At 46.8% G+C, this 24,645-nt stretch overlaps 1 protein-coding gene across 2 annotated transcripts in view; it reads right to left on the bottom strand.

Annotated features, from left to right (window-relative positions):
• MSBP (membrane steroid binding protein) overlaps nt 1-22,313 on the bottom strand; it is a 135,956-nt gene extending 113,643 nt beyond the window's left edge. Inside the window, exons 1-2 of one of the 2 annotated variants that reach the window (XM_068358145.1) lie at nt 22,295-22,313; nt 21,773-21,942 (exon numbers count right to left, since the gene is read on the bottom strand). In XM_068358145.1, coding sequence (XP_068214246.1) covers nt 21,773-21,932 — 160 coding nt within the window. In that variant the 5' untranslated portion in view covers nt 21,933-21,942; nt 22,295-22,313. Of the gene's footprint in view, nt 1-21,772; nt 22,167-22,294 lie in introns of those variants that run through there. The other variant, XM_068358151.1, reaches the window with a different exon arrangement.
• Nucleotides 22,314-24,645: the final 2,332 nt, after the last annotated feature.

Here is a 24,645-nt window from a genome sequence, read left to right as displayed (position 1 = left end):
ATTTTAGATGAGATGCTTCTTGTCCTGCCAGTACAGTACATAATTTTCTGAGCAACTACCACAGGTCCTAGGAAAAATGCGTTGAAAGGATTTAGGCTGTGCACATTGTCTGGCACTTTCAAACTCCCTCCAAACCTTGTCCTTCTGCCAGGTTCCTCTTCTATGCAAATGTAACTCCTACTCCACTGACTCCATGACTGCAAGCATAGGTAGGCTCTGCTAGTTTACCAACCAACTGTCCTTGCTCTATATTTATCATACTTCAAAGCCAAATGAGATGGTGTTCTTCAAGACTTTCCTCTCATGCCTCCCTCTACAGATGAACAAGTTTTGGATCTGCGGTCTGAAGGATTGGGTAGTCTTCAGGTAGCATCTTAGTGCTCTAACAGGGCAAAGTGACTCATCTGTATTGTCAGTTGCCTCCCGGAGGGATGAGATGGAGGTACCACATGGCAGGGTTTGTAAGTCCTAGTTATTGAACGCAGGGAAAAAATTTAGACCTTCCTTCGACCCTCAGTATGAAAAATGGTATGACAAGCTGTGAATTTTGCCTTATCATTTAATTGAGGCCAGGCCCAGCAAGACTACTTTATAGAGTTAGGTCCCTCTGAGAAACAACCTCAAGGGTCCTTATGGGGGCTTCTTCAGAGCACTGAGGACTTTGGTGGTCTGAAATTTCTTGGAGCAAAATTATACAAACCTTATCATGAGCATTGAGAGCTCCAATGAATAGGAAAGGTTCAGGCCCTTCAGCCTAAAGGCCTGACTACTGAACAATAGTATTCAAGGATGAGACTAAAAGGCATTCTTCTTTGCAAAGGTAGATTTGATGAGATATACAGACATTTTCACTTTGCCTTGTAAAAAGAATCTCGCTCGGAGGAGATGCTGGATAACCTCCACCCGTGAAGAGAGAGAGGTCACCGAGCTGTGGTGTGTCTGCAAGTCTGGGTGGCACACTTCCTCCAGCCATCAGACAACATGTATGGGTACTACTCTGCTTGTGGTCATTTGTGGGCCACTAAAGTCATTCTGAGAATTAGAGCAGTCAAAACTCTGTTGACTACTCTTCAGATCAAGCACAACAGCAAAAAGCCACTAGCATAGAGGCTATCCTAAGGATTTGGGTAGGCACCTCCGCCACTACCTGATTCAAACCAGTGAGCAGTGAATCAGAATTTTTTTGTAGAGGCTCATCGCAAACAGATCTATTACTGGAAAACCTCACAAAGTCAGGAGATTTTCATCAAATGAGGATGAAAAGACCACTAAGCTTCGATCACTTGTCCTTGGCAGCTGAGCTTGTCCGCAATCACATTCTCCCAGGCCAGTGTGAACTTTGCGAACAGGTCTATTGTCTTGTCTACTGCCAATTAGTAGGCCTATTCCACCAGCATATCAAAATATACCACTATAGTAGCAGTGTGGATTATCAACCCTACCGAGTGGCCTATCAGATGTTGAAATGATTGCACAGCCAGGAGTGCTTCCTTCAGCCTCAGTTGATTGATATGTAGGACCTTCTCTTCTATAAGGTTCCCTACAAATATACCCCAGCCTTCCTTTCCTTTGACGAGTCCAAAAACAGAAGAATCTCCGGAGGTGGCCACTCTAGGTAAATTCTTTTCAAGAGATTGTCATCTAATAACCAACAGCACAGATCCTCCCTTACTTCCTCTTCTACTTGAAATAGATGGTGAAGGGAATTGTTGGCTGCTGACCAATGTTTCTTCAGGCACCACTGAAGAGACTGCTATTATAAACAACCTTGTGACACAAACTTCTCTACGGATGAAAGGTTTCCAAATAATAGTTGCTACAGACAAGCCTTAAATTGTTACTTGTGCACGAAGAGTAGCACTACACCCCCGAGTCTGTTAATACGGTCTTTGGAAGGTTACTGACACCTTTCCCACAGCTGTATCTATCTGCATCATCAAGTATTCCATCCTTTGCTTGGGCTCTTTGCTGGACTTATCTAAACTTATCATGATCCCAAGATTGTGACAAACAGGGAGAAGCATGTCTTGCTCTTGAAAGAGTTGCTCCCGAGAGGATGACTTAGATTGGCCAATCTTATAGGTATTGAAATACATGAATTCCATTGGCATGAGCCCAAGCTGAGATACAACCACTAAGAACCCCACCATGAGGGCAGGATGCAGTCTCCCTCCCCCTGATTGGTTCCCGAAGAGGAACCAACCTCAGAGGAAACAGCCGGTTTTGTTCTGGAAAGAAAAATAAAGGGGACCAACCTCGGAAGAAACCACAGGAGAAACAGCCAGCTTTGCCCCCCCCCCCCCCCCCCGGTCAAAAAAAAAAAAGAGAGGAGCTTAAGAGTTTCTTCGGCATCAGCTTGGGTGTGCCCTATGATGCAGACAAATCCATCTCAAGACTTCTCCTAGCTCTTCTTTGCAAACTCTACCTACAGCAAAGGAGTTTATTCCTTACACTCCTCTGCAAATGTAAAGGGGTGCTGAGGGTCCACCTCCAGCTTACTCATGTGACACCTGCAACACCAGCCTTCCCTTATTGGACAAAGCCACATATCTGGCTTAGGGTTGGATACAAAGCAATCAATCAATCACTCCTGAGAGAAAGAAAACAAAAGAATCAGTAAAGACAGAAACATAGCAAGGTAAATGTTCACACAGAGGTGGTCGAAGTCAAAGTGAAAATTGCTCTACCTGTCAAGTGGACGGGACTTCCCTGACACCTGGCGACCAACTATATTTCATCATCATCATCTCCTACGCCTATTGACACAAAGGGCTTCGGTTAGATTTCGCCAGTCATCTCTGTCTTGAGCTTTTAATTCAATACTTCTCCATTCATCATTTCCTACTTTGCGCTTTATAGTCCTAAGCCATGTAGGCCCGGATCTTCCAATTCTTCTAGTGCCTTTTGGAGTCCAGTTAAACGTTTGGTGAACTAATCTCTCTTGAGGAGTGCGAAGAGCATGCCCAAACCATTTCCATTTACCCTTCACCATGATCTCATCCACTTATGGTGCTCGACTAATCTCTCTTATAGTTTCATTTCCAATCCTGTCCTGCCATTTAATATCCTTCTAAGGGCTTTATTCTCAAATATGGAACACATTATAAAATGGAATTTTATTGCATAATTACCGAACAATTATACCTGTAGGTTCCCTATGAATGGCAGGCAATAGATTCAAAACTACCATGGTGGCGCCGCCATCGCTGATGTAGGTGACGTCATCTCCCTCCACTCGAGGGAGCTACAGGTACAACTGTCCAGGTAACATCAATTCGTTCTGCCCAGCCATCCACCAGTGGGGAGGAGGGAGGGCTTTAATTAATAATTGTTCGGTAAGTATGCAATAAAATTTCATTATATAATGAAAATCCATTTTTATTGTAGTGTCTTACCGAACAATTATACAGCTGATTACTCATTGCAAGGATGGGGGGCTGTGGATGTAAGTTTTACTTCGAAAATAAAGTATACCCAAAAGCACTGTTAGTGCCTGTTGTACCTTATCTTGTAAGAGAGCTACTGCAGGAGAATACTGCCTCTGGTCGGTGCTCATCTTACATAGCAGAAGGCTTGGAATATGACCAATGGGTGCCTCTACATGGAGTGGAAGATCCTCGTAGTCATGGTGTTCACCGCTGACTGAACGAAGATACAAGAAAATATCGCCCTTGCCCTTGGGCTAAGACCAGAAATAACCAACATGAAAAAACTGTCACCTACACGGAAATAAAAACCTTTACCCACCAAAACTAACACTAAAATGATTGGTGAGTACTCCAGGTACATTGTACCCCCAGACTTCCCTTTAACTCGCCAACCTTGGTACAGGGCGAAACATGGGCTAACTGAGGGAGCAACCACCTACGTCATTCCTCCCAACACCATGCCAGCTACCGAAAGTGGACCAAGAAACTTACAATCTTCAAACACTTTTGATTTCTTTCAAATAATGCGTAGCAAACACATATTTAGACCTCCCAAAGGGTACTTTGCAAGATAGCAGATAGCGAATAGTGGTGTCGAAAAGCGAGAGAACTCGCTACCGCTCGAACTTTCTGCGCTTTCACTCTCAGTAAAGGAAACACTGCGTCATGAGCTTGAGAATGTGCTACTACAATTAACTCTCTCAGAAAACTCCGTTCTGCGGAGATAATATCTTAATGCCCGCACGGGACATAAGAGTCGTTCTTCTTCTTCCTGGCCTATTAAGTATGTCAGGTTTTTGAGAACAAATTTTTGTGGCCACGGATTAGAAAAGTTGCGCGAATAATGTACGTGCGACGAATCGCAACATTATTGCCGAAAGAATTTTGATCGTTGATTAACTGTAATATTTTCTTGAATGAAAGCGAACATGTTCTCAAACAAAATATACAGTTATAGAGGCAATCATTTCACCTTTGGTTTACCGCTCCTCTGTATGTGAGGGGCTAACCAGTGTTCATTACACAGAAAACGGGTGTCTGGTTACCTGTGGGCGGAGTTTGAAACGTTCGTAAACGTAATGAAAAGTTGCCCCCCGCTGATGCTATCGTTCCTTTAACGTCAGCTAACAACGTTCCTTTGGGACTAATTGTTCGAAACAATAACCCTGTAAGGATAGAATAAAAGGTCTCGGAGGCCTATCGTGTAAAAAGCAAGTCGTTATACCCAGGATACAATGAAGGGGGAGGTTGCCTCCATCAAACGGTAGAACCGAGTTTAAGACAATAATTTTGCGGTTTTGTCTTGGCTAGAGCGCATGCTCCAGGACGGCCTACGGCCTTCATGAGGTTTAAACAACACCCATTGAAGTTCTGTAAACACTTCTCAGGAACTTGTCTCCCGAAAAGGGTGAAGTCTCGTATGAGAGAGTTTGCTTAAATAATGTCAGACATAATTGCCATCGACTGCTTACCGAAGGGGTTGCCATCGAATGCTTTCTCGCTAGTGAGAAAAACTACAGTCTAAATCAGGCAAGGCCTGCCAGGGAAATGAACTGGAATGTATGGGCTCGACCTGTGTCGCTCCGTGAAATGCTCCTTTTAGCACCATTTCCAAGGTATAAATACTGCTACATATACCAGAGAAAAAAGTTGCATGGAATGCCAGGAATAAACCCAGCTCGCTCACTCTAATAGTGTCAGTATAGTACAGTAACAGGGGTGTGTTAGAACCACTTCCAGAGGTCCCTTACCAATTTTATTCTATTCCTCGCTCATTTCCGTCTGCTAACCAAACCAATCGAAGTGGGAAGGTGGAGGAAAGATGACGGTTGTTCGTTCGAAAATGAAAGGATCGGTGCTGGCGAAACCAGACTAGCTGACATAGTAATCAGCTGGGAGTGTAGAGTGACGTAACAAGTCACACCTTTGGAAGGCCCATCCCATAGATGGGGGGAGGTCGACCACGAGTTTTCAGACACCTCTGGATCGCGGAAACCGAGAGATTCGGATGAAAACCTAGGGGTTCAGAATCTATTTGTGAATACCTTTCTCACGACCTTATGGAATGTTGTGCCGAGAACCCAAAGGAACTCTGTCGCTAATTCCTGACAGAATTTTCAGGAATCGTGTTACATGACCTGGACCCAAAGGAACTGTGTCATAGTTACCTGTAGCGATTCGTAAACCCTTAGGCAGTAGGCATCCCTCTGTCATCAGAGTAAAACTCTTGATGACGATGGGCACGCGCGAACAATTCACGGGACGAAAGTTCGAAAACTCTGTCATAAGAGTAAAACTCTTGTGCACTCATGAATCCTTCGCGCAACGAGAGTTCGACAAACCCTGTCATAAGAGTTGTTCGCGCACTTCAACTGATTGAGTGCGCCTAGTTGTTCGTGCGCACCAATATGGTCCTGCACGCCACATATCCATTCTAACGGCAGTACTTGAAGAAGGCGACTTAATCCGTCCGCCAACATGTTCATTTTCCCTTGAACAAATCGAGGGATCAGCGTAACCTGACCAGGTGTAACCACTTTCCCAGAGGAGTCAACGCTCGCGTAAATACTTGCGGTCCTGTCGAGAGGCCGAAGTAAAGAGCTCGAAACTGGTAGGTCTTGCCAATGAACACAAACCGAAGGTATTTCCTGGAGTCCTGGTGAATAAGAATGTAGAAGCATGCGTCCTGCATATCCAGGAATACCATCCAGTCCCCTTGATGAAGGGATTCCAACACTGAACGAGTCGTTTCCATATTGAATTTGGTCTCCTGGACAAACAAATTCAGTGCGCTTACATACAGTACGGGCCTCCAGCCCACGATGACTTGTGGAATACGAACGAGAATCTCTATTTCTCGGGTTAAGGCTACAAACTTCTCCGAGCCTGAAGAGCAGGCGGGTAATGTAATGGGAACATTGGATAAAGGCGGAGTGTCTTTGAAAGGAATGGAGTAACCGAACCGGAGAATTTGGGTCACCCAGGGCTCTGACCCTCTGCAACTCCATTCCTCCCAAAAAAGGCTCAGTCTGCCCCCTATCGGAGCATGAAGGATTGAAAAATCACTTGGATGATTTCGTGTCGGGTTTGGTCGAAGACTTGGTTGGGTGTCGTAAATTCGATCGAGGCCTGACAAACAGTCTAGACCTACCCCATCGAAAGGGTTTCTTCTGCAAGAGTGATTCCGAAGCGGTAGTCGTCACAGTCGAGGGTTTAACCAGCTTAGTAGACTGGGCAAGCAAGTCATTAGTAGACTTCTTTTCCAGTGCAGACAGAATCTTGGCCACTATTTCTTCGGGAAACAGATGATCCTTGTCTTTACTTTTACTTTTAGTCCGATGCCTTCCTGAACAGTAGAGCAATCCTCTATTTTCGTAGAGAGGGCTCCGACTGTCCAGTCCAAGAAACTCATAATTTTTAAAATCTTGAAAATGATATTTTGATTATAAAATAAATTTTTGAATATACTTACCCGGTGAATATATAATAGCTGACGTCTCGGACGGCTCGACAGATTCCAAAAACTCGCGAGCGATCGCCGTGAAGGTTGCGGGTGTGACCACCAGCGCCGACTATCGGCCAGATACCGCATATTCAAGTTCTCCAGTTCTTCTCAGTCCGCTGGGTCTCTATCGGGGAGGAAGGGAGGGCCTTTAATTTATATATTCACCGGGTAAGTATATTCAAAAATTTATTTTATAATCAAAATATCATTTTCAAATATTAAACTTAGCCGGTGAATATATAATAGCTGATTCACACCCATGGTGGTGGGTAGAGACCAGTATTAATGCAATAAAGGCGTATATGCTCATGAGTTTTTGACAATTATATCATAAAAAAACCCACTTAAATATAGGTACCTGGTAAGGAAGCTGACTCTGACGATTACTCTGCCTTATTAGTCCGCTTTCCTCACGAAGCCCAGCCATCCTCTCAGGAAGCTGAAAGACTCCCAGGAGCTGTTATATCCAGGGCGACCACCCTTATAACAGGACCTCATCAATACCCTTAATCTGGGCGCTCTCAAGAAACGACATTTGACCACCCGCCAAATCAAAAAGGATGCGAAAGACTTCCTAGTCTTCCGTACAACCCAAGACAAGATTAAAAACATTTCAAGAGGAGATTAAAAGGATATTGGGATTAAGGGAATGTAGTGGTAGAACCCTCACCCACTACTGCACTCACTGCAACGAATGGACCCAGGGTGTAGCAGTCCTCATAAAGAGTCTGAACGTCTTTTAAGTAAAATGAAGCGAACACCGACTTGCTCCTCCAAAAGGTCGCGTCCATAATACTTCGCAGAGACCTGTTTTGCTTAAAAGCCACCGAAGTTGCTATTGCTCTCACTTCGTGCGTCTTGACCTTAAGCAAACAGTCTTTCTCACTTAAATGAGAATGTGCCTCCCGGATTAAAAATCTAATAAAGTACGATAAAGCATATTTAGACATGGACAATGAAGGCTTCTTAACGGAGCACCATAAGGCCTCAGAACCACCTCGTAATGGTTTAGTACGAGCCAAATAAAACTTAAGAGCTCTAACTGGGCACAGAACTCTTTCAACCTCGTTGCCTACGATTTCTGACAGGCAAGGTATGTCAAAGGATTTAGGCCAAGGACGAGAAGGCAGTTCATTCTTGGCCAAAAAACCAAGTTGAAGCGAACATGTGGCTTTATTTGTAGAGAAGCCGATGCTCTTACTAAAGGCGTGGATCTCACTGACCCTTTTAGCCGAAGCCAAGCACACCAAAAAAAGCGTCTTGAGGGTGAGATCCTTCAGGGAGGCTGAATGCAATGGCTCAAACCTGTCGGACATTAGGAACCTTAGGACCACGTCTAAGTTCCAAGCAGGAGTGGACATACGATGCTCCTTAGAGGTCTCGAAGGACTTAAGGAGATCTTGGAGATCTTTATTATTTGACAGATCCAAGCCTCTATGTCTGAACACAGACGCCAACATGCTCCTGTAGCCCTTAATAGTGGGAGCAGAGAGGGAGCAAACATTTCTCAGAAGCAGGAGAAAGTCTGCAATTTGGGCTACAGAGGCACTGGAAGAGGAAATAGAGGAGGACTTGCACCACTCTCTAAAGACCTCCCACTTCGACTGGTAGACCTTGATAGTAGATGATCTCCTAGCCCTCGCAATCGCTCTGGCTGCCTCCTTCGAAAATCCTCGAGCTCTTGAGAGTCTTTCGATAGTCTGAAGGCAGTCAGACGAAGCGCGGGGAGGCTTTGATGAAGACTCCTTACGTGGGGCTGCCGTAAGAGATCCATCCTTAAAGGTAGACTCCTTGGAACGTCTACCAGCCATTGAAGTACCTCTGTGAACCACTCTCTCGCGGGCCAGAGGGGAGCAACCAACGTCAACCTTGTCCCTTCGTGAGAGGCGAACTTCTGCAGAACCCTGTTGATGATCTTGAACGGCGGGAATGCGTAGGCGTTCATGTGAGACCAGTCCAGCAGAAGGGCATCTATGTGGGCCGCCTCTGGATCTGGGACTGGAGAGCAATAGGTCGGGAGCCTTTTGGTCAATGAGGTCGCAAAGAGGTCTATGGTGGGCTGACCCCAAGTCATCCAAAGACTCTTGCACACGTCCTTGTGGAGGGTCCATTCTGTAGGGATCACCTGACCTCTCCGACTGAGACAGTCCGCCAAGAACGAACCTCGTCAACAGTGAGATGCCTCGATCTTTTGACCAGATGAGGAGGTCCCTTGCGATGACGAACAGTGTGTGGGAGTGAGTGCCTCCTTGCTTGGAGATGTACGCCAAGGCTGTGGTGTTGTCCGCATTCACTTCTACCACTTTGTTTCGGAGAAGACTCTCGAAACTCGTCAAGGCCAAGTGAACAGCCAACAGCTCCTTGCAGTTGATGTGAAGGCTCCTCTGATCCGACGTCCAAAGACCCGAACATTCCAGACCGTCCAGAGTCGCTCCCCAACCCAAATCCGACGCGTCTGAAAATAACACGTGGTTTGGGTTCTTGACCGCCAGGGACAGACCCTCTCGAAGACCTATATTGCTGTCCCACCAGTTCAGGCACGTCTTTACTGGTTCGGAGATCGGGATTGAGACAGCTTCCAAAGTCTTGTCCTTGTCCCAATGGGAGTCTAGATGGAACTGGAGAGGGCGAAGGTGAAGTCTCCCTAGAGAGATAAATTGTTCCAGGGATGACAGCGTCCCTAGGAGGCTCATCCAACTTCTCACTGAGCAACGGTCTTTTCTCAGCATGAGGCGGACTTTGAGCAAGGCTTGATCTATCCTGGTGGCAGATGGAAAAGCCCGAAAAGCTAGACTGCGAATCTCCATCCCCAAATAGAGAATCGTTTGGGAGGGAGTCAGCTGAGACTTCTCTAAGTTCACCAACAGTCCCAACTCCTTTGCAAGATCCAACGTCCATTGAAGGTCCTGCAGACAGCGATGACGGGACGACGCTCTGAGCAGCCAGTCGTCCAGGTACAGGGAGGCTCGAATCCCCGATAAATGAAGAAATTTTGCCAAATTTCTCATGAGCCTCGTAAAAACAAGAGGAGCAGGGCTGAGGCCGAAGCACAGTGCTCGGAATTGGTACACCACATTCCTGTATACAAACCTCAGATACGGTTGAGAATTCGGGTGTATAGGAATGTGGAAGTACGCATCCTGCAGGTCGAGAGACCATCCAGTCTCCCTCTCTGACCGCTGCTAGGACGGACTTCGTGGTCTCCATCGTAAATTTTGTTTTGACAACAAAAACGTTGAGTGCACTGACATCCAGCACCGGCCTCCAACCTCCTGTATGCTTTGGGACTAGGAAGAGACGGTTGTAAAATTCCGGTGATTGAAGGTCCGAGACTTTCACCACCGCTCCCTTCTCTAGCAACTGAGACACCTGCAGTTGTAGTGCCTGTCTCCTTGACTCCTCTCGATACCTGGGAGAGAGGTCTATAGGAACTTTTACCAGAGGAGGTCTCCGTACAAGAGGTATTTTGTACCCCTCCTTTAGCAACAACACAGACTTTCGGTCTGCACCCCTCTTCTCCCAGGCCTGCCAGAAGTTGTTCAGTCTGGCCCCTACCGCTGTCTGAGGACGTGGGCAGTCAGACTCTGCCACGGGAGGACTTGGATCCTCTCCTCTTGCCTCTTTTACTGTCAGCACGAGCGCCTCCCTTACTGGGGGCTCTGCCACGAAAGGGCGGGATAAACCTCGTTGCTGGAGTATCGAGCTTGGGTCTTACGACATAAGATGATGAAGGAGCAGCCTTGCGTGCCGACGTAGCCATCAGGTCGTGGGTATCCTTCTGCACCAGAGAAGCTGCAATATCCTTAATCAACTGCTGAGGAAACAAGGCAGATGACAACGGGGCAAAGAGAAGCTCTGACCTTTGGCAGGGAGTTACACCTGCCGAAAGGAACGAGCAAAGAGTCTCCCTCTTCTTAAGGACTCCTGCCGTAAAGGTAGCAGCGAGCTCATTAGAGCCATCACGGATAGCTTTGTCTATGCAGGACATAATTAGCACGGATACATCACGGTCGGCCGAAGAGATCTTCCTGCTCAAGGCTCCCAGCGACCAATCAAAGAAGTTAAAAACTTCGAAGGCCCTGTAAACCCCTTTGAGGAGATGATCAAGGTCCGAAGAGGACCAGTAAACTTTAGAGCGTCTCATGGCCAGGCGACGGGGAGAGTCTACGAGGTTTGAGAAGTCTCCCTGGGCAGAGGCAGGAACTCCCAAGCCGAGAACTTCTCCCGTGTCATACCAGACGCTCGCTCTAGAAGCCAGTTTAAAAGGGGGGAAAGCAAAGGCTGTCTTCCCCAAACTCCTCCTGGTGATCAACCAATCGCCTAGTAAACGCAAAGCCCTCTTAGAAGAGCGAGAGAGCACTAGCTTAGTAAACGACGGCGTCGAAGTAGCTAGGCCTAGCGTAAACTCTGACGGAGGCGAACGAGGAGCAGCAGTTACAAAATGGTCAGGAAACAGTTCCTTAAAAATCAGCATGATCTTTTTAAAATCCAGAGAGGGCTGAGGAGCTTTAGGCTCCTCTCCGTCCGACAAAGTCCCCAAAGGAATATCAGTTGGAAGGGGATCAGCGACTTCCTCATCCGACGGAACCTCGTCCGACAACTGCCGAGTCTCATGATACGGAGAGACATGCCGAGGAGGCAACGCTTGACAGGCAATGTCAACAAGCAAAGGAGCAGCAGTAGCAGAAGAGGAAGCGACGTCACGCCGCTGCTGAAAGGACTGAAATTCCTGTGACTGACCAACAACAACAGCTGAAGTTGATTGACGCTCGACGTCACGTCGGAACTGCATTGACTGCAGAGTCTGAGCAGGCAAAACAACCTCCGACTGCGGTGACTGACGCTCGTCACGTCGAGGCAACGGAGCCGGTCGGCGAACGTCAGTGCGGGGCTGCGGCGGCAGCAGCTGAACGTCAGTACGAGACTGCAGCAAGGGATCCATGTCACGTGACTGACGTGAAAGACTACTGGCATCGCGTTTCAAAGTACTAGAAAAGTCAGCACTAACGTCAAACGGACGAGTGAATACTCGTTTGGGCGGCTGAAGGCCAGTCACGTTCAGCGCACTGGCGACTCGAAAGCAAAGGATCATCGCGAACCTGCTCAAAGTCATACTCTTCCATAAGGGAGGCAAGCTTAGACTGCATGTCCCGCAGGACAACCCACTTCGGATCAACGGGAGTCGGAACGGGCCGTGACGTCGGTAACGTCTGCGTTGGCAAAACATTGCCTCTACCGCGACCCTCGGACCCCGTGTTACGCTTGCACTTAATAGGCGAACAGTCATCCGACGACTGCAAAAGGTCAGAGCTGCCCCAATGGCTACAGCCAGGACGCTGGACCTGTCCTGAAGGGACTGACTTTCGCTTCAAGGGTCTAGAAACCTTGCGCCAAGGTTTCTTGTGCGATAAGTCTTCAGAGGACGAGGAGAATATAGTCTCACCCGTCTTATGGCAAGGGCGATCTTGACGAGAAACGTCCGATACCAGAGAGGGAACGTCTGTACGTTGGTTTACGCCTCTCGTCCCCTTAAGTCCTACGACATTACTTCTCCCTGGTGCAGGGGAGCCTGAAAGAGGTCTCGGACTAGGGGAGCGACAAGCACGAACAGACGAACCCTCGGACGCAACACTAAATACACTTTGCGCACTTATCACTTTATCACTACGATTTTCTGTTTTACCACTCTGACACTTCAACAACTTAACATCTGACATGAGTTGGTTACGGTCCGATGCTAAGGACTCAACTTTTTCGCCTAAAGCTTGAATCGCTAGAAACATATCCCGCATGGACGGTTCATGAGTGCTAGTAGGGGGTTCAGGAACAACTACTACAGGGGAAGGATTAGGTTCAGGGGCATGGGAGGAGGAAAATTCCAAAGATCTCGAGGAGCTTCTCCTCACCCTATCTCTCTCCAGCTTACGAGTATATTTGTCATACTCAAGCCAGTCGAATTCCGACAAGACCACGCACTCATCACACCGATCTCCTAATTGGCAGGATTTACCCCGGCAATTAGAACAAACGGTATGTGGGTCGATAGAGGCCTTGGGAAGACGTTTGTTGCAATCCCTTGCACACTTGCGATATTTAGGTTCAGGGATAGGAGAAGGGTCAGCCATTTTGAACAATCAGAGAAAATCCAAGTCAAAACCAAAGTCATCAACAATAAACACCAGCCAAAAAAAGGGTTTCAAGAGTTTAATTGAAGAAAAAACACCCGTCACAGCGAAAGCCAATAAACAACCAAAATAAAGTACTTCACCAAATAGGTCGAAAACTCAAGGTCATAAGCGAGCGGAACCAACTTGTCGACAAGACCGACAGAGAAGAACTGGAGAACTTGACAAGTATATGCGGTATCTGGCCGATAGTCGGCGCTGGTGGTCACACCCGCAACCTTCACGGCGATCGCTCGCGAGTTTTTGGAATCTGTCGAGCCGTCCGAGACGTCAGCTATTATATATTCACCGGCTAAGTTTAATATTTAAAAATATTGATTACCAAATGGTCCAACTCGGGCGATGTAAAGAATATTTTAGCTGCTGCAAACGCGGACCTTATAGTTGCATCCACCAAGACAGAGAAGTCCCCCTGGGAGGAGGCAGAAACTCCCATAGAGGGGGCTTCCCCGGTTATGTAGAACCTATACCTCTTCTTAATAATAACTCTTTGAGATCTATTACTTAAAAAATCAATAATAATGCTAAGAAACGACCCGCCCACTCCCAAATGTTTGAGTTGGAAAACAAGGGCCTCATGATTAACACGGTCAAAGGCAGCACTAAAATCAAGGCCAATCATACGAACTTCCTGACCACAATCAAGGTATTTCTGTACAGCATTGGAGATTGTAAGAAGGGCATCACATGCTCTAAGGCCTTTACGAAAACCAAATTGCAAACTAGGGAGTAGATTACCTTCGGCAAACCTATTAAGACGTTTTGCCAGAAGACATTCAAAAATCACAAATTTTAAGCAATTTGTATTTTTCCTAACAGTACTTACCTCGAACTACTTTCTTAGGAGTATCTGGGATTCTCCTCCCAACCGACCAGAATTTTGTGTAGTTTCCCCTATCTCCGTTTTCTATAGTGGGTACCTCTGTAGCAGATGAATACGCGCCCTGAGGCGACCCGGGTCAGTGAGCGTGCGTGGCCAAGTCTCGGTCATCAGTAAGTTTATGATAGATATGGTATCAAAAGTCCTGTAAGGCACTCGGGGCAGGATGGGTGGGCCATAACCCGAAAGTAGTTCGAGGTAAGTACTGTTAGGAAAAATACAAATTATTTAAAATTTGTGATCTGTTCCAACACGGAGTACTTACCTCAAACTACTTTCTTAGGAGACTTATACTTTAGGAGGTGGGAGTGGCCTTTCGGACCGAGAGACCGGCTGGAAAAGGGAATGAACTAAGATAGGAGGCTAGGTTCTTCTGACCCCAAAATAGAAATGAGAATTAGGGAAAACTACACAAAAAACTATCTTAGAGTCTAAGTAACTCACCTCTGTACGAGTCTTCGGACATGGATGCTTTCAACTGAACGTGTTCCCCATGGCAGGAGAAGGGATCAAGGGGAATGGAGGGGAAAGGTAAGGAAGGAACCTGTATCTCTTGGACTTACCGCCCACGGCTTCCCCGGGGCTACGACCTTAAATCTTCTGGAGTGCAGAAATGACGGGACCAATAGAGAAACCGTCCAAAGACTTCCTAGAACAGTCCTTCAGGTAGTGAGCCGTAAAGGTGGACAGCCTGGACCAAGTGCCCGCCTTCAGGATCTGGCCCACAGCCATGTTCCTCTCGAAAGCCAACGAAGTACTCAGGCCCCTAATAGCATGGGGTCTCGGCTTTCCCGGAAGGGAGACTCCTGTGCTGTCATAAGCCCTCATAATTACCCGTCGTAACCAGAAAGAGACCGTATTCTTGGAAACTGCCTTCTTCACTAGTCCAGACGGGACGAACAGACTCTTGATCCCAGGTCGAAGCTTGGACGTTCTTTCCAGGTACTTTCGCACAGCTCTGACTGGACACAGTAACAAGTCCCTCTGGTTGTCCGAACGCGGAATCGCTGGCACTGAAAACCCCTCGAACCTAGGGTCCCATTAAGCTGGGTTCTGAGTTTTGGCTACAAAATTGGGTAAGAACCTGAAACTTACTTCTCGCCAACCTTTCGTGTGCGAGACCTCGTATGACAACCCATGGAGCTCGCTTACTCTCTTCGCTGAAGCTAAGGCTAAAAGGAAGAGAGTCTTGAGGGTGAGCTCCTTGTCTAGGATATCTTTGAGGGGTTTGAAGGGCGGCTCCGACAGGACCTTCAGAACTCTGGCCACATCCCACTGGGGCACTCTAGAGGCCTGGGGGAACACGATTGTTCGAATCTCTTGATGAGCATCAAGATTTGTCTGGAAGCTCCTAGATTATTGCCTTTTAGGAGGAGGACTTGGCCCAAAGCCGCTCGGACTCCCTTGATGGCCGGAATAGACATACTCACGTCGTCTCTCAGATAGACTAGGAAGTCGGCTATCTTATGAATGGAGGCCTTCAACTGCCTGATGTTCAGTGAGGCGCACCATTTAGTAAAGGTGGTCCACTTCACTTGGTATACTGCGACAGAAGACCGTCTTAGGTAACCCGACATCCTTGCTGCAGTCTTCGACGAGTATCCTTCCCTCTTCAGGAGCCGCTCGATAACCTCCACGCGTGTTGGCGGAGGGACCGAGGGTTTTCGTGAAACCTTTGGAAGTGTGGCTGACGGAAGAGGTCCGGCCTGTCTGGAAGGGGCCATGGTGGGAGGCGCGCCAGTTCCTTTAGGTCCGCGAACCATTCTCTCTCCGGCCACCAAGGCGCTACCAAAGTCATCTGTAGATTTACCGACGTTCTCACTCTGTTGAGCACTTGCCTGAGCATTCCGAAGGGTGGGAAGGCGTACACGTCGAGGTTGTCCCACGGATGTTGGAAGGCATCCTCGAACGCTGCTGATGGATCTGGAACTGGAGAACAGAACACGGGGAGTTGTGCGTTCAGTCGCGTGGCGAAGAGGTCCACTACTGGCGAGCCCCACTTCAGGATGACTGCCTGCGCTACTCCCGAGTGTAGAGTCCACTCTGAGCCTATCACTTGGCCTACCCTGCTGAGGCCGTCCGCTAGCACGTTCCTCTTTCCTGGGATGAATCTGGCTGTGATTTCGATCCCTTCCTTTGCCGCCCATTCCAGTAGTTCTGTCGATAGAGTGCATAACTCTTTCGACTTCAGTCCTCCCTGTTTCTTTACGTAGGCTACCACCGTGGCGTTGTCGCACATCAACGCCACGGTGTTTCCTCGGAGGAGACGTACGAATTCTTGACACGCTCTTAGGACGGCTAACATCTCCAGAACATTTATGTGCAGAATCCTTTCCTCGAGGGACCACTTCCCTTTTGTCGATTTGTCAAGGAGGTGTGCCCCCAACCCTCCTTCGACGCGTTCGTGAATAACAGCATCTCCGGAGGATCGGGCGTGAAGGGCATTCTCTTCCAGGTGTTCGCCCTGTCGCTCCACCACTGTAGGACTTCCACCGTCTCTGGGCAAACCGGAACTATCTTGTGTGGGGGTTCCCCTGGGACCCAGAGATCCTTCAGGTTCCATCGAATTGGCCGGAGTTTGAGTCTCCCCTGTGGAACTAACTTTTCTAGTGACACCAGGTGGCCCAATAACTTCTGCCAATCCTTGGCTCTCCTGGGTTGGTTCGTTAGGAAGGGCTGTAGCACTCTGTCCAGTCTTTCCAAGGAGGGGAAGGCTCTCACCAACCGGGTATCCAGGACCATCCCTAAGTAAGTCATCCTGGTGGAGGGGGTCAACTGGGACTTTTCCAGGTTGACTGTGATCCCCAAGTCTTTGCAGAGACATAGTAGCCTCAAGCCTTGCTCCCTCAGTTCTTCCCTTGAGGCTGAAAGTAACAACCAATCGTCCAGGTACCGGATCAGGCGAATGCCCTGCTCGTGTGCCCAGACCGAAACTGTCGTGAAGACTCTCGTGAAGACCTGAGGTGCTGTCGATAGTCTGAAGCAAAGGGTCTTGAACTGCAAGACTTGAGTGTCCCACTTTATTCTGAGGAACTTCCTGCTGGAGGGGTGAACGGGGATCTGAAAGTATGCGTCCTTGAGATCTAGGGACATCATGAAGTCCCCTTCTCTCAAGGCCGCCAACACTGTCCTTGCCGTGTCCATTTTGAGGTCCGTTTTTGCCACAAACTCGTTGAGGGCCCACAGGTCTATGACTGGTTCTAACGCTCCCTTGGTGATCATGGTCAACACCTGTTCCTGTAACGCCGCCCGTTTCAAGGGGTCCTTCGGTACTAACCACTCGGTCTGTTTTGCCGAAATAAGTGGGGGCGGTTCCGTCAGGAAGGGAAGTCTGTAACCCTCCTTTAGGACTGTAACGGTCCAGAGATCTGCACCGTAAACCCGCCATGCTTGCCAAGAGTATCTGAGGCAACCCCCTACATGTGGCTCTGGTAGGAGTAGGGGGCCTCTCTGCCTATCTCCTTCTAGAGGGGCAGCTGGAACGACCTCTCCTAAAGTTACCGTAGGACGGTCTAAAGCCCGACCGCGGGGTAGTGTTACCTCCACGGGGGGGCTGAGAGCCTTGGACCCAAGGGGCCATTGGACCTTCCCTCCTAGGCTGAACTGGTGAGGCACGGGAGGTATGCGGCCCGTCCGCAGAGGGTCTCCTGTGCACTGGACGTCTCATGGGGGAAGGCCTTGGTTCTCCTACGTCCTTCATCTTCCTCACCCTCTCCATCGTCTCTTCTACTGATTTGAGGGGGAAGAGTGACTCGTCCCACACCGTGGAGTTTCTAAGTAACCTAGCTTCTCGGTCGGGTAGCTTCCTCACTAACTTACTTAGAACCGTGTCTCTCTTCCGCAGTACCCAGTTGGTGGCTTGGGAGAGAGATTGGTGAGAAAGGAACTTTAGCGCCTTACCCCCTGAACTGATCAACTCCCTCAGCAAGGACTGATTCTCAGGCAGGGAGAGATCCTGTGACGAATGGAAGCCTACCATTACAGGCCCACCAGTCCAACCAGGAAGACATGTAGACCAGGTCTTGGGCCATGTCTTCCATCATGGAAGTTTCTGCTGGTGAACAACACACTGGGGCCGGGGATGCTCTGTCCTCTGCAGCCCCTTGGTTCAATGTGGTAATGGCCGACTCGACTGTGCGGGGCCCTCCGCGCCGTCCTTCCGGCACGTAGAACCGCTTCTGCATCCTAAGGCCAGGGAGAAGCTTCGAGGAACTCTGACTCCTAGGGGGCGTCCGCCAGGCCGGCTAAGTATTTATCAATATGCTCCATCCCCAGTTTCACGTCTCGTGCTAGTGGGAGAGCCAAGGAGGGTCTCAGCTGAACCGGGGTATCCACGAGCCTGCTACGTCCAGAGAGCCAGGTTTGTTCTGCTGAGGGTTTGGGTTCGTCCAACCGATGATGGCGCCTTATGAAGGCCAGGACCTTGCGATAGGAGATGTCATCAGATGAGCACTCTCCCCCTTCTACTAGGGCATCCGTTACCAGTTCCTCCGCAATGGTATGGGGGGCAACGCTGGAAGGAGGGAGCTTCTTCTCCTGCCTCCCTCCAGACGGGCCTGCCCGCGGCACGGGCGGATCCGCTGGGACGAGGGTATCCGTCATGGGAGTACCCTGCCCATCGGGGGTCTCCGTGTTTGTGAGCCTTCCTAGGCACAAAGGGCGCCCTTGGTGCTTGTAGAAGTCAGCCAAGGTGCCCGAGGGTGATGCCAAGCCTTCCGTCCGGCGGAGCGGCTCCCTCCGTTGGGCTGATGTAGCGGGAACCTCCGTGGACTTGACTAGGTCTCGGGGGGCCTGGTGCGACGTCCCCTGACGGTGATCTGGCCTGCTGGAGGAGGAGGGTCGAGCGGGTGAAGACGAGGCCCTAGGGAGCCAACCGGAAGTGGCCGCGGCTGTGGTAGCCTTAAACAGCTCACTCCGGGGTATCTTCACCCACCTATCTCGGACTTCTTCCTGCCGTGCCTCGAACGAGGACTTCGTGTCTTCGTCCTCCGACGATGAGGATGACGACGAGGAGGAGAGGGAGTCCACCGAATCACCTGAGTCGTCCAAAGCTGCAGGGGGAACCTCGCGTCAGTTCTCTGGCGGAGGGGGCTGCAGAAAGATGGGCGGGAGCGTTGACGAGGGCGCTGGGGGAGACCGAGGAACCTTTTCCCGAGCGAACTCCTCTTCCAATCTCAAGAGAGACCTGAAGGGCGTCTTAGGCGGATCCCATGCGGTGGGTTCCGAAATCGATGAGCCTTCCTTCTCGGCGTCTCCCCTGGCTGCCGAAGCACCTGAAATATAAACCCAGGTTGCAGGGGAAGAGGCAGCACCCGTCTTCCCCCACATAGGATCTTCAGTAGAGACGGGTCCTGTAGGCACCAGGACTTCGTCTCCCGAACACACTCCCGTCCCTCCCTCAGGCCCCACACATGCCTGAATAGCACTAACATCATCCCCACAGACAGCTCAGACTCTTGGGGAAGGGCAATGGGCCGCTTCCCCGCAACGGACTTACCTCGCCCCCTACTCTGGGTAGGGGAAGATGGTAGGGAGCCCCATTCCGACGAGGCATCCGGCGAAACAAGCGAAGAGGAAACGTTGGCCTTCTTGGGCGATTTCTTTGCCGCTTTCTTCTTCTTCGTGCCATAGAGGACCCACTGGATCTCGGTCCAAGACTCGCACTCCGGACACGTGATTGTAGGGGAACACACCTTGCCCCTACACGACGAACACCGCGAGTGGGGATCGAATTCGGGCTTAGAAAGAAAAGCCCCACAAGATTTCCCGGCCCCAGGCCCAGGGCAACGGCGGGGATGCTCCATAATGCAACACTAAGACACCAAGAGACACAGGGACACAGAGGAAGGATAAGGAATGAACACGTGGGTAACGCGTGGTAGACACAAAGGGTTGCACTGGGAGAGGAGAGGGCGGCGAGATGATAATCACGTCGCGACCAGAAACTTACTGAGGAGCACGACCTGAGCAAGCATGCTCTCCGACCCCGGGTCCCCTCAGGGCGCGTATCACTCCGCCTGAGGTTAACCCCATAGAAAACGGGAATAGGGTAAACTACACAAAATTCTGGTCGGATGGGAAGAGTTCCCAGTAACTCCTAAGAAAGTAGTTCGAGGTAAGTACTCCGTGTTGGAACAAATATAGTTCTATGTTGAGCAGAAGTTAAGTACTTTAGTTACTACCTATGTTATCATCTCTCCATTTACAACCAATACCAGATATCTCCACTGAAAATAGAAGTCAAGACATTCACCACAACTCTCCAATTAACAATTTTGAGAAAAGACTGATTATGGATCTAAAAACAAAGATTTTGTTAATAACAGCAGAAAACTGGAAAGAAAGAGCACAAACCCTTAACCTAAAGTATATAATAGCACTAAGAAAGCACTACTCGTTTGATGTCAGACCTTTCTTATCCAAACACTGACCTGGGCTTTATGCAAGACAGCCTTGGGTTGGGGCCCAACCCAGTCATCTCGTTCATTATTAAAACCAGTACAAAACTTAAGATTGACCTAGTATGGTGTATATGTCCAAATGTTTGATTGTCTTTAAAATTTATCATATTTCAAACATTTTCTTGCAGGATCAGTTATATAGGCCCACTTCATTTGATTGCTCACCTCATTTGAGACTGGGAAGTTGGAGGGGAGTCCCAGACCTGTGCTGTCAGATCAAAGTTTATAAGGAATTATGGCACTGGGATTATATTCATTATGACAACCAGACTGCACACAGAAAAAGAAAACAAGATATAAACCATTGATTTACTATAAAGGAGGGAGGAGCTGAAAAGTTACTATAATGTTATTGCCAACACGTTTTTGACCCACGGCATAACTTGCATTTATGCTACAAATAGTTTTTTTCCCTAAGTTACATTACCCTGTAATACATTACAATAATACCGAAATTTTACCCAAACCTAATTTGGGTTAGCGTATGTTTCCTCCATTTAGAAAACTGATTTGACTAGTAATAATCAAGTTTACACCTGTCGCAAACCAACAACATACAACCCACATCCTAACCTGACATAGCTTGCCAGGTTCTAATCTAGCTGGGGAGCTAAGGTAACTTGGACTACCCAACCTCCCCTGAACAAGGGCATGAATCATACAATGCTTTTCAAGCTTCTCAAACGAGTACTTCTCGCGTGCGGCACGTGCAATTATCCTGTAGTTTTATCTTATTGTGAACCAACAGAAGGCAGTCGAGTTAAATTGAAAAAACCTGACATATACCAGTGTTAAAAAAGGTAATACTTGCTAAATGAATATAAAAAAAATTCTGAACTTCATACCACTATTTTGGTAGCAACAGCACTTAGGGTAACTAAACTTATATAACCCTGAAAGGACAATGATAAAATTTATATTTGGAAGTAAACAGACATTTCTCGTAAACTGGTAGCCCTAGCGTTCCCTTATATCAGACTGATAGCCGTAACAAGTGATCAGCAATTTTTGACAACAGGATAAAGATCTTTAAGGAAGCAAATTCATTAATCCACCGGCCATCCTCACATAACAATTCTGGCCAATATAAACAACCCAAGATATGGGCTACCAATTCCAGGTGTCAAAAAAATATTAACCTACCTAAAATCATCCATATATTATCATCTAAACCCATTCAACCCTTAACATTGGATAATTTTGTTTAAACGCAGCGTTTTATTCTGAAAAGAAACTTTGCTAGTAAAAATTAACAAAAAAAAAAAATACTTTCTGACAGTCCGAACCCAAAACAACACCCTCTGTGTTCGTACCTCTATCATTGCCATCAGAAGAACGTAGGATTTTATAAAGGAGAACAACACAGATTCCAAGAAGAACAATGTTCACTGGAGAGGTAAATATTTCTATCAGGAGAGATCCCACAAATGACTCGTCTTCCCCTACGACAGCTTCTTTGCTTTCGTCCGCCATGATAGCAGCCTTAGTGAATGAATAAATAGATCACTTCTACTTCTTGCCGTAGGTATGGCCTTGTTGTGGTGTCTCTAAAGTGATCGGAGGTTTCTTTCTTATTTTCACGTTTACTCTTTCATTTAATTATTTTTGGTATTCTTTTTATATTTTATATACACTTATTTGTAAATTATATCCACTGACACGTACTATATATTCAATTGAAGTTCTCAAATCACGAGAAACATTATGTGTATTATTTCACACACAAGATTTAAAGATACTTGTGAGAATTAAAGCACCGAAAATATGAATTTCTGACTATGTTAGATTTATGAGATAGATATATATATATATATATATTAGAAATATAAACATGTCTTTCCTGCTAAGAAGGTGATCGACGTCTTGTTGCTAAGGGATGGCAGAGTATAAACTGCTGTTTTGTGATTTTCTTGAAGCCTGCGTTGTCACTTCGAGACTGTGTATCACCGCCCGGACATATCTTAGTACTTAGAAGAAAGATTATAAAAAGATACCACTTGAGCTACATAAGTGCTCTCTCTCTCTCTCTCTCTCTCTCTCTCTCTCTCTCTCTCTCTCTCTCTCTCTCTCTCTCTCTCTCTCTCTCTCTCTCTCTCTCTCTCTCTCTCTCACAAATGGTATATTGCAACTTCTGCACTATTTACCTGACCTATTAAAACACGAAATTGTAGCCCACTCGAAAGTGTTAAGCCTACAATATATACAGCACGTTAAATTTAAATAAGGGTTACTTCTTGCTCACCAGAAGCTTGTGATAAACTGTGTTATTATTAGGATTGACTACTGTAACTCAATCTACCACAATGTACCAAAAGTGCAACTTAAGAAATTTTAAAACATAATAATCAAAGGAGCAAGACTGATAAAAGGTATCCCACCCCGAGAAACGATCACTATACTAATTAATTTACACTGGCTGTCTATTAAAGCAGGATTGAGTTTAAAATATGTACAATAACCCACTAGGTTATCTGACCCGGAAGTCTAAAATATCTAAGAGAATTGCTACATATTGTGCAGCCAATAAATCAGGTTGACGCAAGAATAGTTAAAGATTGTTTCAAATAATGTAGCAAAAACTGTTGGTTATCATCTAAGAAATGTTGCTATTATAAAAAAAAAAAAGGTACCTGGATGGATATTCTGTAAAGAAACTTGTGATAAACTGTGTAATCACCAGAATTGACTAATGTAACTCCATCTACCAAAAGTAGCCTACAACTTAAGAAATTATAAAACATAATAAACAGAAGAGCAAGACTGATGAAAGGTGTTCCACATAGAGAAAGGATCACTCCTATACTAACTGCTTTACACTGGCTGCCGATTAAAGCAAGAATTGAGTTTATATTATGCACAATAACCCACCAAGTTGTCAGAACCGATGGTCCAAAATATGTAAGAGAATTGCTACATATTGTACAGCCAACAAATCTTCCCGACACGAGAATAGTTACAGATGGTTTCGAGCTATTAGAACCTAGATACATGTCTACTGTATGCTCTAGAGCAGAGGTTCTTAATCTGGGATCCGGGGTCCATGGATGGGCCTCAGAGATACGTGAAGGTCAAATTAAAAACTAACATCTATATTCACTACTTTTGCCCATGATCTGTTACTAAAATATCGGTGTTTTCCCAATTTTCAATTAAGATTTAGCGTAAAATAGTTTTTCAACAGCTTTTTGTTATACGTATTTGAAATGTGTAATATCAGCTATCATGTGTATTTTTTTTTTTTAATTATACTTGAGAATTCATTACATTTGCTGAAGTATTTGCAATTTGCCTAAGAAGTACCACAAAATTCAGATTATATTTTTTTCAGAGCATCATGAAAAACCATAAAATGTTATTTAGTATACCGTCTCACCTGGAAGAATTTGCAGTTTTTTTTTTCTTAAGAGAGTAAATCTTATTTAGCATACAATTGAACTATATGCCTGGTTTTTGTCGCTATCAAAGAGGAACTCCCATTTTGTGAACCCTTTTCGGAAACCACAAAGGCCATCAACATCTTACAACTAGTGAATACTTTCTTTGCTAAGTAAAACTTCGAATGAAAAAAATCTTGATACTCAATGAGAACGCACCCAGGTTTGTTGACATTATCGAAATAGTTGATTTATTGAAAAATATGTTTATTTGAAAGGTTGATATGTTATTATGATTGGGTCATTACAATTATAAAGAGTAATCCATGTGAATTGTGATTATATTGTGAAAACTGTATTAATTTCCCGAGTGGATGGGAGCCGGGACTTCCCCTCTCCCGTTTTCGTCACATATTTGTATTTTTTTTACCTTTGGGGAAGCTTTAACGAGAATAAAAGTAATAAATTTATAATTTGCTGGTTAAATGGATTTGTCTTGTCTGTATCGCAATGTTATCTATTTTTTTTTATGTGAAGTTTTCTACAAAAAGGAACCATGGGACCTGCGTGCTCCCCCAAGCTGTTTTTGAATCTGTAGTAGAGGGCAGAGAGAGAAATAAAGAGAAAACGGAGAAGGTCGTTTCCTTTCTCCCGTAGTTTATTTTTGAGTTTTACGAGATAATTGAGGAGGCTATGCCTCAAACTGAGGGGCTTATGGCCCACATTCAACATGGTGCCCAGACCCGGGAATCAGATGAGAGCGAGGCTGAATTTACTGGATTCCCCAACGACATAAATCAACGTAGGAGAGC

This window comes from Palaemon carinicauda, chromosome 2, assembly GCF_036898095.1.
Source record: "Palaemon carinicauda isolate YSFRI2023 chromosome 2, ASM3689809v2, whole genome shotgun sequence".
NCBI classification, from domain to species: Eukaryota; Metazoa; Arthropoda; class Malacostraca; order Decapoda; family Palaemonidae; genus Palaemon; species Palaemon carinicauda.
The sequence above is the reverse complement of the archived record's forward strand: the minus strand, read 5'-3'. Positions and strand labels throughout refer to the sequence as shown.